This window comes from Onychostruthus taczanowskii, unplaced genomic scaffold, assembly GCF_017590055.1.
Source record: "Onychostruthus taczanowskii isolate IOZ18803 unplaced genomic scaffold, ASM1759005v1 scaffold3, whole genome shotgun sequence".
Lineage (NCBI taxonomy): Eukaryota > Metazoa > Chordata > Aves > Passeriformes > Passeridae > Onychostruthus > Onychostruthus taczanowskii.
The window spans coordinates 12,886,937-12,904,549 of NW_024500349.1; the positions used below are offsets into that span (position 1 = coordinate 12,886,937).

General features: G+C 38.3%; 1 protein-coding gene across 7 annotated transcripts in view; it reads left to right on the plus strand.

Annotated features, from left to right (window-relative positions):
• Positions 1-17,613, plus strand: part of CREM (cAMP responsive element modulator) — a 36,016-nt gene that overhangs the window by 16,270 nt on the left and 2,133 nt on the right. For 4 of the 7 annotated variants that reach the window (XM_041408756.1, XM_041408757.1, XM_041408754.1 and 1 more), the window contains 4 exons: positions 2,019-2,110; positions 2,253-2,398; positions 8,648-8,791; positions 16,659-16,815. In XM_041408756.1, coding sequence (XP_041264690.1) covers positions 2,019-2,110; positions 2,253-2,398; positions 8,648-8,791; positions 16,659-16,815 — 539 coding nt within the window. Of the gene's footprint in view, positions 1-2,018; positions 2,111-2,252; positions 2,399-8,647; positions 8,792-12,176; positions 12,325-16,658; positions 16,816-17,613 lie in introns of those variants that run through there. The other 3 variants (XM_041408758.1, XM_041408759.1, XM_041408755.1) reach the window with 2 other exon arrangements.

Here is a 17,613-nt window from a genome sequence, read left to right on the forward strand (position 1 = left end):
CCTTGGTGTCTCCATGTTGTTTCTCTCACCTTCTCACCTCCTCCTCTTTTCTGGCTAGAATTGAAACTGTTTTGATTTCTTCCTAAATGTGTTAACACAGAGGCATTGCCACCATCTCTAATTGGCCCGGGCTTGGCCAGTGGTACATCCATCTGCAGAGCCATCAGGGATTGGCTCAACTGGACATCAAGGAAGCTTCTAGCAGCTTCTCACAGAAGCCACCTCTGCATCCCCTCTGCTACCAAAAAGTATGCTGTGCAAAACCAATACACACATTAACATGCTTAAATCATCTTGTAATTTCCTTACCTTCTTCCTAAAGTATGACTGCTCCCAACTTCTTCAGCCATCTTCACAAACTAGGGGGTCTCTTTGTGGCTGTTAGGATAATGTGACAATTTAAAGACAATTGAGGTCTTGTTTTCAAGCTATTTTTCCTGGGACAAATAGATTATTTATTAATCCCCAGGCCCCAGTAGAATGAAAATTCTCTTTTGAGTCAGCATGCCCAGGCTCTTTCTTGGCTGGCCGTACAATCTTACTTCTGAAGGATTATGCCAGAGGCTTGAAGGTTTATCCATGAGGAGATTGCTGAAGGCACATTGGGATGGAAATGTCTTTCAGGATTTCTTTCTGCTGCTCAGCATTGGTCTCTCCTGCAAAAGGAGGAATACAAATTTCTTGAAGCACCTGTATCTCTGCAGTCAGCTCTGATGTCTGGTTTGGAGCTGTGCAGCTGTACACGTGCAGAAGTAACTCTCACCCCCTAGGCAGCAGACGTAGAGTTCTAATGATGTTTGTTGCGTATTACCCAGCCAAATGAGGCTACATTAAATATTTTTACACAGAAGTGTAATGTAATAAAATTAACAAGTGAAGAGATAATTTTGTTCTGCAATAACCTGCAGTTCCTTCAAGGTGGTGTTCTAAAGGTTTGAGTTGAGCTGACCCATGCCTAGAAATTTCCAGAACCTCCCAGAGAGTCATTTTCTGTTGAGGTCAGGCAGATTTTGTTTCTAGTACCAAACACTGAGGAGTGGCAGATGCATTAATTCCAGAGCTCTTCCTTGTATTCCCTGAGCTTCCACTGCGCTGGTTCAAACACTTGAAGTCTTCTAATCTTTTACATCATGTTTGTTCAGTGTTAGTTTAACAAAGTGCTTAATCTGAAACTGCAGTCTGGTCTGTCTTCATGTGAAAAGATTTTCACACTATTTCAATTTGGAAATCTCAGCACAGCAGTAGTTTTGAGTAGTTAAAAGAATCGAAGAAAATAATGCCTTTTCCTTGTTCAATAATGACTTTCAGTTCTGTGTAGTAAGATAGGTCAAGAGTGTGATTCAGCCCTAGACCTTAATATTGTCTGGAGTAATTTTAAGAGAAGAAGCATATATGAAAATATTAAAGGTCTGAGAAAATTATATACTGTGGATTTCTAAGGCACTTCTAAAACTTGTACAACATTGCTAAACAACATTATATGGATTTCTAAGGCACTTCTAAAACTTGTACAACATTGCTAAACAATGCCTTTGCATTTATGAATGTATTAGTAAGTCTAATAAATGTGTATATTTAAAGAGAGTTATTTTTTAAATAGCTCTAGTGTGGTATGAAGAAACTTTTATATTGTATACTATCATTTAAGGCACATTAGTGCAGTATACTGTATTTTAGATGTTTGACTTCACTTTAAGAGTTAATTAAATTGTATAATATTTTTATATTTAAAGAAGTCTGTTTCCAGTACTTCTTCTAATTGTCATTTACAAAAAGGTAATGTGGATTTTATTGACTTTTTCCTTTTTCAAATGGTAGATGTTATCTGAGTGGCTGTGTCTGGGTAACTTCAGAATTTGCAATTTGTATTGGAGAAAGTAGTCCAAAATCACATGATTAGTGATAAATAACTTGACAAACTTCCCATATGTAAACATGGAAGGAATCTTAAAAAAAAATTAACTCTGCAGCTATTTTTTTAAATGAAGTTATGAATTTCAGAAACTTTGCTATTACAGGTAGCATCGATTGCAGATGAAGCTGCACAATCAGAAGTGATAATTGATTCTCAAAAACGTAGGGAAATACTTTCAAGAAGACCTTCATACCGGTAAGGACTTTTCATTTTGGTTTTGCTGGTTTTAAAGGCAGCTTAGTTATTACAGCAAAACTGTCTGATAAAAGTCAGCTCTTTGATTTTCTTATGGGTATGGATCTTTAAGTACATAAAATTACTTGCATTCTCTTTTTAGAAAAATTTTGAATGAGCTCTCATCAGATGCACCTGCAGTAGCGAAGATTGAAGAAGAAGAGAAGTCAGAAGATGAAGGAACGCCTTCTGGTATTTCTGCAATGGCCATGCCAACCAGCCTGTACCATACTAACACAGGGCAATACCGTATGTTTGCAAATGTACTATGTGATGATGCAGAACGTGCATAGCATAGCTTTGTTTCTAGTAGTTACATAATGCAGTAGGGATGTTTGATTTTGATGAAGAAGAATTCTGTATTTCTAAGTAATTATTATTAATTTTTTCTAACATGGGGATTATAGACTTTTAATCTTGTAGTATTTGTTGGCCGCTAAATTTAGTTGTTCTACAGCTGCTATGCATTAAGATGTGGAGGTGAGGCTCAGCTGAAAGGAAAAATGTTGATACTTTTATGTGGATGTTTAATGATACAAATCATTGCAGTTTCAAATTCTTGTGATTTACTATGTATTAGTGCTACTCATTATATGAAATGGCAAGTAGAGTTTTTTGAAATGTAAGGTTGAAGTATGAAATTCCTCGTTAAGTTCCAATTTTCTTTCTTAAAAGAACTATGTCTTTTTGTCTCCAGTTTTTAAGTATCTACACTTTCACCACAGAGTTAACCTAAATCATGGTTTCCAACATTTGATACATCATCCAAATACAAGTTAAAAGTTACATTCACAGTTCTGTTCTATAGATTTACTTTTGGATATTTTTATTCCTGTATTTATAGTAAAGTGTTGTGTAACTTGCACTCTGTGGCTTCTTTGGACATAATCAGATAATCAGTTAGGATAACTTTGTAACAACAACTCTTTTTAAAATTATGTATTTTACAAGGCTTCACTCCTACAGTTTGTAGGGTTTTTTCCTGTCTTTTCATAAGTAGACACACTAAAGTGCACGTGTTTTTCCTTTGATATAATGACAGGAAGATTGCATAAGAAATGTTGTGGAGTTTTTTTCCTGAAATGAGAAAACAGAGGAAGTCTATTAAAACACTGCAGTGGCATATAAAAGAGGATAAAATGGCTCTAGTTGTATTCTACTCACCCTGAGAATTCTTCAGTTATTTTTAGTTTATGCAACTAAACTAATTATTAATGGTGAGAAAACAGAATTTGCCTATACTATCTGTTCTTTCAGCATAGAAAATAATTTTGCTTGTGCCCCTAGGCTGCTTTTCTTACCCTTTCTGTAAGCTCTAGACAGAAATAAATGTTTGCTGTGTGATGTCCAGCATCTGAAGTGTTCTTTTCTGTGGAAAAGAATACCATCATCCTAAATTACAACTATTCAGTACAGAATCTGGCATGTATTAATGTATTCTTGTATTCTAAGAAAAATTAAATATTTTTTGTCAATTTTTTGAATTGCATTTTTGATTTTGCTTACATTTAATTAAGAATATATATATTTGCCATTTCAAGGCTTTAAAAGAAATGTTATAATGTCTGCGTATTACCTAGTGAGCCTGTAAACCTATAGGATTTCTAAGAAATTTTAGAGCTTAGGTTTGACTGTGGCTTTCTCTGGGAAGCCAAAGTTGTACTTTGACCATAGTGTCTTGCAGGAGGTGATTCTTAGGGAAATATTTTCATTTGAACACACCTATAAACATTAGTGTTAAAGTGAATAACAAAATTCAAAGGTTTTGGTTTCTTGTTCAATCAGACATTTACTTCTGAAAATTAAGCAACAGAGAGCATCACTGACAATGCGAGAACAGAATCCACAAAAATTTAATTAAATCTCATGTGTCTTAATTTAAACTTGGCTATAAGCCAAGCTTGGGAGATTTCTGTTCTTTGCTGCTTTTTCTTTGAGTAAGTTATAGTTGTAGCATAAAAATTGTGCTGTGTAATTAAGGTTCTCATCATAATGGGGCATTGCTTCAAAATGCAATGTCAGCCTTCATGCACTCTCTTGGTTTTGGCTCAAAAACTTTGTTTTGAGAGCTTTTTCTTTTTGGAAATAGTTTTTCTTGCTGAATTTATGAGTTTATTAATTAGATTTTTTTTTTTAAGTTCACTTTTGTAAGTTAAAATACCTTTTGCCTCAGTAAAGTCTGTGTATTTTAATTCTGGGTAGGCCAGGTCGTAGCAAGGATGGTCATTTCCTTGTAGTAAAGGGTGTCTTAACTTGGAACTTACTGAAGAGAGCTTGACTGTTGACCCCTAGTCTTTACATTTATGAAGCACGGATCTGAAGCATTTCTGAGCCATCCTGTTGGTTGCCTGTAATCCTCAGGTGCTGCTGTTGGCTAAAACCAGGAATGCTGGGTGGGAATGTAACAAATGCAGTGTTGATTTTAGACTGGATATAATGCAGAGGGTCACTCCATGCACCTCCTTCATCTTTACGCCTCCTGTCAGCAGCTCTGTGCTTCTGCCTGTCATTCCTGTGCCTGAGGACTCCTCTGTCCCTGGCCAGCATGGGCTGCACAGGTTCTGGTGTGCAGGCACCCAGTATTTTAGGCACCCAGTGGTTTATTCATTAAGCTTGTGTAGTGTCCTTGGCAATGAAGAGCTGGCCTTGTGGTGTCACTGTGGCCATCTGCACTGTGCCCTGGTTTAAAAGAGGTGTTATTACATTCGCTGGTTCCTTTTCTTCTCTACTGCTCTCCCTATTCTTGCAAAGGAAGGGCAATTTAGTTGAAAAGATAATTTTGACTGTGTGTTTATGTCTGGATGTCTGGGATGACTCTTTTTGGAAGAACTTGATAAGTGAATTTTTCTGGAAAACAAATGTATTTTTGTCTATTAGTAGCATTGATGGCTGTTCTCTACTTAATTTTCACCAGGCAAAAAGGTATGTTGCCATGGTTTCCCAATACCTTTTTCCTTGGAGCTTCTTGTCTTTGGCTTATGGAAGCAGACAGACGGACGTGACCAGATAAAATGTAGTCTTTGCCAGCTACCTCCATCAACATATGTGTGATCTTTCTGCCAGGCAAAGGGGTAGTTTTGCACAAGGTGCTGTCTTGTGTAGGAGCCTTGTGTTCTCATCTGACTACACACCTACTCTGTTGGCTGTAGTCCTGTCATGTTGGTTATTTAATACTGAAAAAAGTTACTTCCTCACCTGTGGTAGTGGTCTAATGTGCAAGAGTTGTTCGTTCAGTTGGAGTGTGTGAATCAGTCTCCCCATCCCCCTGCCTCCTTGTGCATATCATGATGGTCTGCATGAAAAAATGCAGGGGGAATGAAAATTATTAAATCTTTAGCTATCTGTTTGGGTTACTTGCTGTCTTAGAACAGACTTTTAAGAATTGGAGAATTAAGAAATCTTTTGTGAAAGACTAACTTTAGTTAGTCTTTCTATTTCCAGTTTTGGAAGGGAAAAAGACCTGGGTTTTTTTCTGGATTAGAGCTGATGATCATACTCAGAGAGTGGTATTAGTACTGTCCTCACTCCTAGGTGGAAGAGAAGATGCCAGTTGCATCTATCCACCTGCATGACATTCAGCTGCAGGAACTGTCCAGGAAAGTCCTGTGCTCATCATGAAAGCTCAGTTTTCAGTAGAGCTCCAGCACAACAAAGTGTGTGCAGTGGTTGAGATCAGGACAGTGAATGGGGGGCCGGGCAGTATGTTGTTCTGGGAATATGGCAGGAATCAGTCCTGGCAGTTAGTGGAGTTAATTCACTTTTGTTTATAAAGTACTGGATTGGGATCTGAATGAATAATTGCTGGACAGCTGTGACATAATTGTTTACCCAGGTTCACTGTGGAGCCAAGAGCTTTGTGTCAGTCTGTGCTGATGTTTTGCTGCTTAGGAAGCCAAACTGACTGGGTTTTATGTGGTAGGGTTCTGTGATAGTGTAGATATGCTGTTACAGGTTCTAACCCTGAGAGGCAGAATTTGGCTCTTTTTAACTTGTCTGGGAGGTAGAGTTGATAAATCTTGTTGCTCTTGTCCTGGACTTTGTGAAGAGTAGAGGATACAATGCTTTACTTTTGTTGGTTCTCTCTGTTTTGTCTTGCCTTAAAATGGGACTCTTTCTGCTTTGGGGGCCAGACTGAAACATCTTGTACTCTGTGCCCTGCCACACTCTTCCTCTTCTCCTCAATGCCTTACGGAGCCTGTGTGCAGCACCCAACTAATTCCTGTGTTACATACTCCTCATTCCAAGGGCAGGACTGGAGGTCCATGCTGAACCCTGTTTCAGTATAGCAGATAAGGCTCTTAATTCATAATGGGAGGAATTCCATGTTTTCCCCAAAAGAAGCTAATTCAAGTGTTGGGATTTGGCAATCTCAGTGTCTTTCAAATGTTTTTATCTGAAGTTGAACTTTTGAGATAACCTACTGTTGCCAAAACAGAACATTTGAAATCAGCGATCTCTAAAATTCACATAGGTATCTAAAAAATCCTGTATTGAGATAAGCAGATCTGAGCCTTCAAGAATGACATCAAATACTGTAATCTGACAATGAATTCAGAAGAGTTGGCAAGGCTCAATCTTTTTTTTATGTCTGACTTTTATGACATAGTTTAAATGTCTTTTGGGGGAGAAAGGATTTTTTTACTCCTTGGGTGTTGGGTTCTCAGCTGAAAGTTTCAGGATTGTTTTAATTAACATAGGAGATGTGGATTTGGCTGGTGAATCACTTGGTAGATAAGGAATTGGCTCAATGAGCTCCAGTCAATAGCTTGATTTTCAGGTGGTGGCCAGTGATGAGTGGTGTCCTTCAGAGATCTGGGACCAGTATTATTTAGTATATTTGGCTGGAGATGTGGAAGGTGAGGTTGAATGCACCTTCAGAAAGTTTGCAGGTGACACCAGGCTGAATGATGCAGTTGATACCCAAAGCTCAGCAGAGAGAAGGGATCCCATCCGAATGGACTGTTGCAGAATAGAGAGGTGGACCCGTGCAAACTTCATGATAAGGCCAATGTCAATCATCAATACACAGCATCTGTGTATGGGTTGTGGCAATCCTAAATGTGGATGCAGGCTGGGCAGTGAGTGGATTGAGTGGACCTGGAAGTGCTGATAGCTGAAACACTGACTATGAGCTGGCACTGTGTGTTTGCAGCCTAGAAAGCCAACCAGATCTTAGGCTGCATCCAAAGCAGCATGGGCAGCAGACTGAGGGATGCAATTCTGCCCCTCTGCTCTGGTGAGAGCCCACCTGGAGTGCTGCATCCAGCTCTGAGTTTCCAGCACGAGACAGACATGGAGTTGCTTGAACAGAACAGAGGAGGGCCATGGAGATTGTCAGGGGCTGGAGGCCTTCCCTATAAAGACAGGTTGACAGGTTTGGGGTTGATTAGCCTGGAGAAAATAAGGCTCTAGGGAGACATTGCAGTAGCCTTCCAGTACTTGAAGCGGGCCTACAGAAAAGATAAGGAGGGACTCTGCATCAGGGAGTGTAGTGATAGGATGAGGGGCAATGGCTTTAAACAGAGAGGATAGACTTAATTTAGACATTAGAATGAAATCTTCACTTGGACGGTGGCGAGGCACTGGAACAAATTGCCCAGAGAAGTGGTGGATGTCCCATTTCAGGAAGCATTAAAGGCCAGGTTGGATGGGGAAGCTCTGAGCAACCTGATGTAGTGGAAGATTTCTCTGCCCATGGCAGGGGAGTTAGAGCTAGTGATTTTGAAGGTCCTTTCCAGCTCAAGCCATTCTATGATTCAATCATATTTCTGTGTTTAACAAAGGCAATGCTAATTTCAAAAGGAATATACAGTTAATGATGCCTCTAGGGAATTGCATTTTTATAAATACTTGATTATGGCAAGAAAGCAGAATGAATTTTATTAATGGGGAAAGTATATTTGTTTTTTTCATATTGTTATTACATTGAGGGAAGAACCCCACCTTGTTCTGTTTCTCTTTTTACATGAGTATTGGGCTCTGTACACCTGTGTACAACCTGGTTAAATGTTGTGCTAAACTTTTTCTTACACTAAGGAAAGGATTGTTAGTGTTAGGCATCTTTCTCTTCCTTTGTCTTGGTGTCCTGGTTTTTGTTTTCTGAGAGTCAATAAACTTTTTCTAAGAAGAAGCTTTTTTTAAGAATTTTTTAAAAAATAACTTCTATGTTATAATATAAAACATTGCTTTTATATGGCTAGGGGCTACTATTTTCTCCCCCATATTTAAACTACTTTAATAGAGATAATATTTCTGGAAACATAGAGATGAAATGTGTTGAACACCACTTTTTATCTGTTATATGTATGGCATATAGTACACAAGAGACTTTCTATTTGTGGAAATCAATATTAATATTACTTAAGTTTTATCATACAATTGATCCTTAAGCAAGGAGAGGACCAGGAGTCCTGTAAGACAATGTTTATTTCATGTTTTTTAGCATGTGTTACGTCTTTCTGTTGCCTAACTTATCTTCTTTTTTTTTTTTCTGTTTAGTTACCATATCTCAAGGTGGTACAATTCAGACTGTGACAAATTCGGGAGCTCCTCAGCCAGGCGCTACCATTGTGCAATATGCAGCACAGTCATCTGATGGCACACAGCAGTTTTTTGTTCCTGGAAGCCAAGTTGTTGTTCAAGGTATATTTTAGTATTCTACTCAGTTTTCTTTTTTTCATATGAAACATTTTTTCTTAAAAGGTTTCTTATTTTGTGTTGACATTCTTGCACTATTAAGGAAAATACTCATAGCAAGATGAAAGAGCTTTAGGAAGGGATTCAGGTTCTCTGCTTAGTAAGACAGGCTACTATGTTTGGTTAAAAAGAATGAAATAGCAATATAACATCACTATCTGCTTTGGATTGTCTTGTCCAGATTTTGAGACATGTTTCATTGGAATAAAGGTACTCTTACAGATTGAAGTGAGATGCTGAAGGTGCACATCATTTAATATATGAAACTAGTTTGTGTTTTTCAGCAGTTAATGTTAATTCTGAACATTTTGGGATATGTTTAGAGCAGGATTTCCTTTCAACTTATGGCTCTTGCAGTTACTAGAAAGCAGATCCTTTACTGAACTAGTTTTCTCACAGAGGAACACTTTGAAGGTCCTGTAAAGTACACACATGATGTGATGAAAACGTTTGAAAATAGGAGATAGATTTCTCTATGGAGAAATTAATAGCTATGGAGGATATACAGACTTAAAAAGAAAAAAAATTATTGACAGAGAGAAGTAGGGAGGGAGGGCTGTATGAATACTTTCTTAAGCCAAAACAGCTATCTGAAATAAACCATGAGAAGAGCTAGGAAGGATTTAGATATGTATGCATGGAGTGGATGAGGGTCATCAAATGAATGCTGAAATACATTGTTGTCCCAAGACTTTTCCAGAAGCATTTCAAGTGCTTTAAGACTGTAAGATGAAAACACCTTAGCCAAATGTTAAGTTTTTATTGTTCAGAGAGTATTGTTACAACTTTTCTAAATGCTATTATGAATACATTCTCAACAAAGCCTTAAGACCCAAATTTGGCTATCTCCCAAACCAATTTCCCACTCTAGTACTGCATGTTTTTCTGAGTATGAGTCTAATATGTTTTCTGTGTGTGTGCCTACACATCCCTTAAATCAGAGGCTGCTTCCATCTCTCCAGGTTGATTGTAGTATTTTATAGGTACTGCTTTGATTCTTCAGAGCTTTGGCGTCAGAGGCAGAAAGAATAACTCCTCAGCTTCTTCCTAAAACTTCCCAAGTCTGTGAAGAAGCACAGCATTTGAGGATTTTATCTGGCAGCATTTCAGTCCTTGGGAATTCCATTTGACTGATTTTCCTTTTCAGACTCTCCATTACAGAGCTGTTCTCTGACAGGGCTACTCAGTCTCAGCAATGGGCTCCACGAGACAGAATTGCCCTTTAAGTGTTTTGCCTGTGATGGAAACTTTCAAAATGGATTCAGAGACAGTAACTGAATACCTTCTACATCATGTTTCTGGAGGCATCTAGATACTTCTAACTAAATTGATTTGTTCTCTGTCCATGCTCAGAGAAGTTTATTTTCTGGAATTCTCTATTCCTTTGGTTCAAAGTCCAGGGCTTTACTGAGTCTCATAGCTGCTAACACAGACAAAAAATGTGACATAACATACAGGGAAAAGTACAAAGCAAACAGTAAATGAGCATGAACTTGGAGATGATGAGAAGATAAAAGGCTTCAATTATTCTACATACTAATGATATTAGAAAATCTTTAGAAAAAATAAAACATCTATAGTAAAAAAAGAGATTTACAAAAATAGTGAAAGCGCTTGAAAATGTTTATAGTAATATAATTGTATGAAGGCAGCAAACCTGAGTTAATTACAATGGAGTGAGACTATGGAATAAGTTGAATATACAAGTGTCTGAAATGTCCTTATTACAGGTCATCTTGCCTATGCTAGAAAGTCTGTTGGAATACAGGTTATGGACATTTGTCATTTATGTACACTTTGTAGTTGACTGATCACCTAATATTGTGATAGCATAGATTATAATAGAAAAATTGTTCTGCTTAGTAATCTTACCACTTACATATGTATTTTTATAATGATTTTGGGTAGGCAGCATATAATGTATTTTCTTTGTCACAGAAGAAGAAAAGAATATAGCAAATACCTGGAGACAGAAAAGATCTGTTTCAGGTTGTGTTTCAGAATCTTTCAGATAGCATATGTATTGATTTTTTTTTTCTAAGTATTTCTTAATGAAACTCATGTAATAATGGATAAGATCACATAAACCCTGTGTTTGGTATTTTCTGATAACCTGTGGTGTGGAAAAATACTAGAAAAAAAAGTGCCAAATACATTGATCCAATTGAGTGACATTGTATTTACTGCAAGTTTACATTTGGAGGCAAAGTAAAAGGCAGTTCTAGTGTCTGGGCAGTTTTCTAACTCATTAAGTGTTAAGGATTTTTTTGCTAGCTGAAGAAGTGTTTTGATTATTAGTGAAAATGAGTGTAGAAAAGTTATATTAAAATAATTCTTTTGGGATTTTTGTGTATTTTCGTTACATTGTTAGTGATATTTGAAATCTGTGGCTTAAACTTCATGTGCTTTAGTTATGATCTTCTGTACATATGATCCTGAAGTGGTTCTGTAAACACAGGATGCAAAAAACAGAACATCAATGCAAACATTGATGCTTCCACTGCTGCCATCCAGTACAGTTTCACCGCTGATAAATTACCAGTCTGAATTTGTTTAGTACAAAGACCTTAAAAGTTTGCTGTGCCCTACATACAAACCAGTATTTGGACTCTTGGTCTGAAATTAATTTCATTTGCATTGATGTAAATAAGGACTAACTCTCTTAGAGCTGAATTGTTTTTTAATATATATTTTAAAACAGAGTCAAACAGAGCTCTTGGACATATTTTGAAAAAGGAGGGAGGGGGGAAGAGGTAGCCTTTACACAGAATTACTCTTTCTGCTTGTTACAGCATCTGAAACCACTGGCTTTAGGTTGACTTAGTTTGTTGGAGTGTTCCTTAATAATTTCTGAAGCTTTTAACTGAAATTAAATGAGTGGGTTGTGGGTTTTCCTGCAAAGCGAGGAGCTCTAGCCTTTCATTTACCTATTTGTTACAGCTTATTAAGCTTTCCTGTCTTGCATGTCTGTCCAACAGAGTTCTCTGCCTTTTAGTGGAACTGTTCCAATGAAAACAACTGCATGTCTGTTTTAAATTTCCTTATTTTCTATCCAATCATGACTTTATCTTTTGGATTCATTCATGAATGCTCGAACCATGTTTTCATTTCTGTCAGTCAGTGCTGTGAATTTTCAGGTCTTTCTTAACAGCCTGCTTTGTGGCGAGTGCTTTCTGTAGCTTTATGAATAATTCAGGAGAAAAGAACAAAGCTAGGATTATAGCAATATGGAAGAGGGGAAAAAAAAGACAGGTTTACTGGAAAAGGAATTCTTTGGGCTGCAGTTTTAGTGAGCTGTTCCAGTGATGGAGCATGTTAATGACAGCAGTAAGCAAGTGAGGTCATTGTGATGTCAGTGCTCTTGCTTGTAATCCTGCACATGCTTGGTTGTTTGGAACAGTTCATGCTGAGCTCTGGTAGAGGAGCAGCAGAATCGTGTGTGCAGAAGTTGATCATGGCTGTAACAGGAGATGAAACAGGTAAAAATTTTTGTTAGCCTTTGACATGGTATTTTTGTATGTCTGTGCAGTGTTTAGTTACTATTTGTGGCATTTTCTTTTGAACCTGTTGCTGTAATTCTTTTCATCTCTCTAAAGTCATACAAATGGCTTCTAATTCTGTCTACTTAGTGTAGGATTCCAGGGCAATTTTAACAGTTTTGTTTGGGGGAAAAAACTAAAAATCACTGTTAGTGCATGAATCAAACTCACAGATTGATTCAGTAACTGTTCTTTAGTATCCGATGCAGGATTTTGCTGAAAACAATCCACCACTCTACTTTTGCATTTTTCTTTATTGTGGTGATAGTTATATATATGTTGCTGTATTTATAATTGCTTTTTGTTTCGTAAAAATGACAACTGCCTTTTTTATTGAGCAATAGATGCTACAAATTTGATAGCCGTGGGCTTCAATCTAGCTTTATAGAAATTGTTTCGGCAGTGTAAATCAACCCTATGCTTCCAGTATTAAGAAAACACTGAATGGAAACAAACTTGAGGGCAATAATTGAAGTATTGTAACGCCTGCTTGTTTTGTCCTCCGCTGTTAAAATGGTCTGTTCCTCAGCTAATTGAGTTCAAAAGGCTGACGTCATTAGATTTCCTGGAATCGTGTTGCAGTAGGGAACTGGAAAAGTTAAACTCCAAACAAGATACACATTGACGTCAGCTCCAAGTCATGCTGCGATTTAGTCAGTTCCTTTCTGCCTCGTCAATTGCCTCCGGCAGCTCGGTAACATTAACTACTTCCCTGCCGGCTCCTACGTGCTGCTGCTCAGTGCTGGTGCACGTTGTTTCATTAATCCAAAGATAAATATCTTCTGCAGGTCGATGTATTTAATGCTCAAAGGGATAATGATTCATGCCTTGTGTAGCCAGTTTAGTGGTGAAGTTAAAAACCCCTTGATAATCAAGTCCCACCATTATGACTCACAGAGAGGGAGAATAGGCATCCAAATACATTGGGCATTTTTTCTCCTGGGTAGTCACTGAAAGACCTGAGTGCAGGGATGCTCTCTAGTGTTCAGCAAGTTACTTTTTCCAAGAGGTGGTTGCTTTCTTATTTATTTTTTTTAATGCATGTTTGGGGTTTTTTTTACTAGTTGTCTTTTGGCTTTCCTAATTTTCTTTTTGTAAGTCTCAGCTAAAAGCTTCAGGTTTTCAGTGACTTTTTACTCCCTTGCATTTTAAGGGGTAAAAAAAAAAAATAATTACCAGGGTAATGTGTTAGGGAAATGCACCAACTCCAGGTTTGCTGCTTTGTTAACACTCTCAGTTCTGTTTCTGGTACCTTAGGAATTACATTAAACCTTGATGAAGTGTCATTAGAAACAGCCACAGAAGTTTGGCAGTCTGGATGAAGTGTGTGGGACATTTATCTCAGATGCAGAAATGGAAGGTATTCTTCACTGTAATATAGATACGTAACTAGCCTTAAAATAACTTTGAAAAAAAATAAGTTTATCCCACTGTGTTTAGAGCCTGTTTCATCTTTCCAAAGGTCTTTTTCTGGGGAAGTCAGTTACACTGTAGTTTATTGAGCTAATATCAAAACATTTTTCAATCTTCAAAATATATTTTTGCAATGATACGTCGTAAAACATATATTACTGCACAGCTAAAAGACACTTTGTCAATGCCATGCTATGCTTTTTTCTTGTTTCTAAACAGTGGTGTTTGGTTGGCAAGGCCGTTACCACCAGAATAGTTATTTATCTGTGTTCCTGTGCTGACAGGTTTATAAGTGAGACAACTGTCAGGCAGAGACTGCCACTGCTGGGACCTGCTCAGACTAGAAGCCTTACCAGTGGTGTTTGCTGATCCCAGCTGAGATAGGGACTTGCTTTTGTTAAGTCTTGCTGGAGGTACATGATCACACTGAGTCCTCTGCACAAAAGCTGCAGTAAGTCCTGTTTGCTGCCATCTGAGCTTAAGTCAGACACAGACAACAAATTAGTTGGACTTGCCAGGCTGAGGTGATCTGGGTTGTGGAGCTTTCCCCCATGACTTCATCTACAAAATGGTTTGCTTGGATTTCTAATTCATTGTAGCTAAGGCAAATTAAGGTAACATCTCTTTAATACCTAGTGATGAGATAGAAAAAGGTACTTCTTACCATAAGGTCTGTAAGATATATGTAATGTAGCCAGCATAAAGGTGAGCCTGAAGAGTTGCTAAAATTCCATTTTTATAGTTAGTGAGCTGAGGTACCATTCTGTTGACGTGACTGGGACTGCTAAGAAATGTGAAGGACTTAAAGGGTTAAGCAATTCCCCTGCAGATGTACAAGATGACCAAGCCCTGTGCTCGTGGCAGCTGCCTGTCATTGCTCACTGGGCTGTTCTGGGCTGATTTCTCCCTCCCTCCCACATCCCCGGGGGATTATCCAGGTCAGTTCACTGGTCCAGTTCATCTTGTAATTCCACAAACACTTTTACCCGCAAGACTGAGGAGAGGGGGAGGTGCACGGGGTTTAAGCTGATAATGATTTCAGGACATGGCTGTGGAATTGTAGTCTAAACACAACTTGATTCTATTTTTTTTTTTGTTTTGTTTTGAACCAGTGAAGCACTTGCATTAAAATAGTAAGAATAATAGTATATTTTTAATAGGTTTAATTTTTCCCCTGTATAGTTCACTGGTGTTTCTTAACTGCTCAACCTATCAGCCTCCCCAGGATGTTTTGGTCTACCTTTTATTTTTCCAAGTTGACCTAGTGTCAGCTGGGATGGAGTTAATTTTCTTCCTATTAGCTGGTACAGTGCTGTTTTTTGGTTTTAGGATGAGAGTGATGTTGATAGCTCACTCACGGTTTGGTTGTTGCTCAGCAGTAGTTGCCCTAAGTCAAGGACTTTCCAGCTTCTCATACTCTGCCAGTGAGTAGGATGGGGGTGCACTCAAAGCTGTGAGGGATCACAGCCAGAGCAGCTGACCCCAGATAGCCAAAGGGATATTCCATACTGTAAGGCATCATGCTCAGTTTATAAGCTGTAGGGAATGCTGGCCTGGGGCCTGCTGCTCAGCATCAGGCTGGGCATCAGTTGGTGGGTGGTAAACAATTGCTTTTAGTTTGCATTAATTATTTTTCTTGGGTTTATTTCTCTCTCTTTTTGTTATTTTCCTTTTCATTACATTTCTTGTTTTATTTTATTTCCATCAAACTGTTCCCATCTCAACCTATGGGTTTTCTCTACCTCATCCAGCTGGGGAGCTGTGTGGGTGGACTGAACAAGTGACTGTGGTGCTTAGTTGCAGGCTGGGGTTAAGCTGTGAGACATGTTTTTCCATTATTTGAATAATGCTTTAAAGAATTAAAGTATAAACTAAGTAAAACAATAGCCTCTGAAACATCAGCTATATAAAGTTGCTTTTATGACAAAATTTGAATTTTTGTTCTATCGTAATATAAAATATGTATGGAAAGAAATAGGTAAATACTTGCTTAGAATGTAAAGAGGAATGTATTTTTTGTTTGGTTTTGTTTTCTGTTGGACAAGGCACAGGTACTTAGGACTTCCCCAGTGTTTTTAAGTTGAGGTACATCATGTAGGGACAAGTACATCTGAAACAAAGAAATGACATGAGACTGTAAGAAAGATGTTGGTTTCAAGTCACATCAGATCAGCATTTGGCTTGGGGAGAGCACAAAACTGCTAAGCTTAGGAGCTGAATCTGAACTTTTGCCCTCTGATTTACTGTGCAGCTACACTCCTTTCTGTGCAACTGCCCCTGCCTCCTGTTGCTTGCTAATGCTGCAGCATTCCATGTGTGGTCCTCTTGCCCAGGGAACAAATGCCTGTATGTCCTGAGCACTTGTCTGTTCCTTTCATTGTAGCAACAGCAGCTCTCACTTGTTGTCCAAGGGCTGCCAAGCTGTACAGCTGGTACTGTTGCTATCACAAGGAAGGAGGAGAAGGTTATCTTCTGAAGCAAATTGAGTTCTGTACAGGGAGAACAGGGTAGCATATAAACCTCAGTGGCTGCAACAGCAGGACCTTCTTTTTGTGGGATTGTGCAAACAGGAAGTAAGTGTCACTGCTTGAGCTTTTTCTCAAACTGCTTTCCCCATGTTGTCTGAAGAGAGCCATGTGGAAGCTTTCAGTCCGGCTGGCTGCTGGGGCCACATGCTAGAGCAATTCAGACACTTGACAGTGTGGAAAGAAACACTATTAAGATAAAAAATATAGTTGTGTCATTACAGACCTGTGAAATAATTTATGTGGGATCCTGGATAAATCATTGCAAGAAATCTGTTATTTTCAGATATACCTCTTTTTTTGCCATACATTTTAAAATATGTTTATTTTGTACAGCTGCCACTGGAGACATGCCAGCTTACCAGATTCGAACTCCCACTACTACCTTACCTCAGGGAGTGGTTATGGCAGCCTCGCCAGGGACCTTGCACAGCCCTCAGCAAATGGCAGAGGAGGCAACACGCAAGAGAGAGCTGAGACTTTTGAAAAATAGGTAAGACTATATAATAATTCATAGTCAGTGTTGCAAACCACTTCCCCTCCCCCACAAACATTATAACAAAGTTTTCTTCTTAAGGTCATGAGCACTGCCTGTAATTGATGAAGGGAAGGCAGGAAATTCTTTGTCAGTCATCCCCTGTCCTTCTAGCATAAAGTATTGGTTGTTAACTCTGGAAGATTAGAGTTGACCTTATACCCATGGATTTTTAGTTTGAAAATATTAGGTGATTCAGAAATCAGTATCAGATAATTTTTGTGATAATCCAGAGTTACACTTTGTGTTGAATTTTACTTCCTGTCCTCTGCCACTACTGACAGTAAAATGACCAATAGGACCTTTTTCATTTTAAGCATCCCAACAAAGAATTGTTTAGGAAAATAGCTGAGGATCTCATTAGCAGCTGTCCATTAATGATGCTTTGAAGAGGACTTATTCAAAGATGGAATGATAATTATAGACTTTGCTAAATACTTGGCTGCTGGGATGAGATACTTTGCCCCTGTCATTTTGTGAGGCATATTGTGTGAAGTTGCTGTATATTTTTTAATTAGTTTTCATGGACTTGACTGAATGTTGTAAATGTCAGTCTTTCTCTCTGCATTCTTCTTGTTATTCCTAGGGGAGTCTGTCTTTTTAAAATGTGTAGCCACCTCTGTCACTGACAGATTAATAGTAGAAATAGTCTGCTCTGCAGATCTCTAATACACTGCTTAGCCACTTGTCTTATAATTGAATTAATGGTATTGCTTTGCTCTCATGCCTGTCCTTTAAATTACTTATGAGGATCAC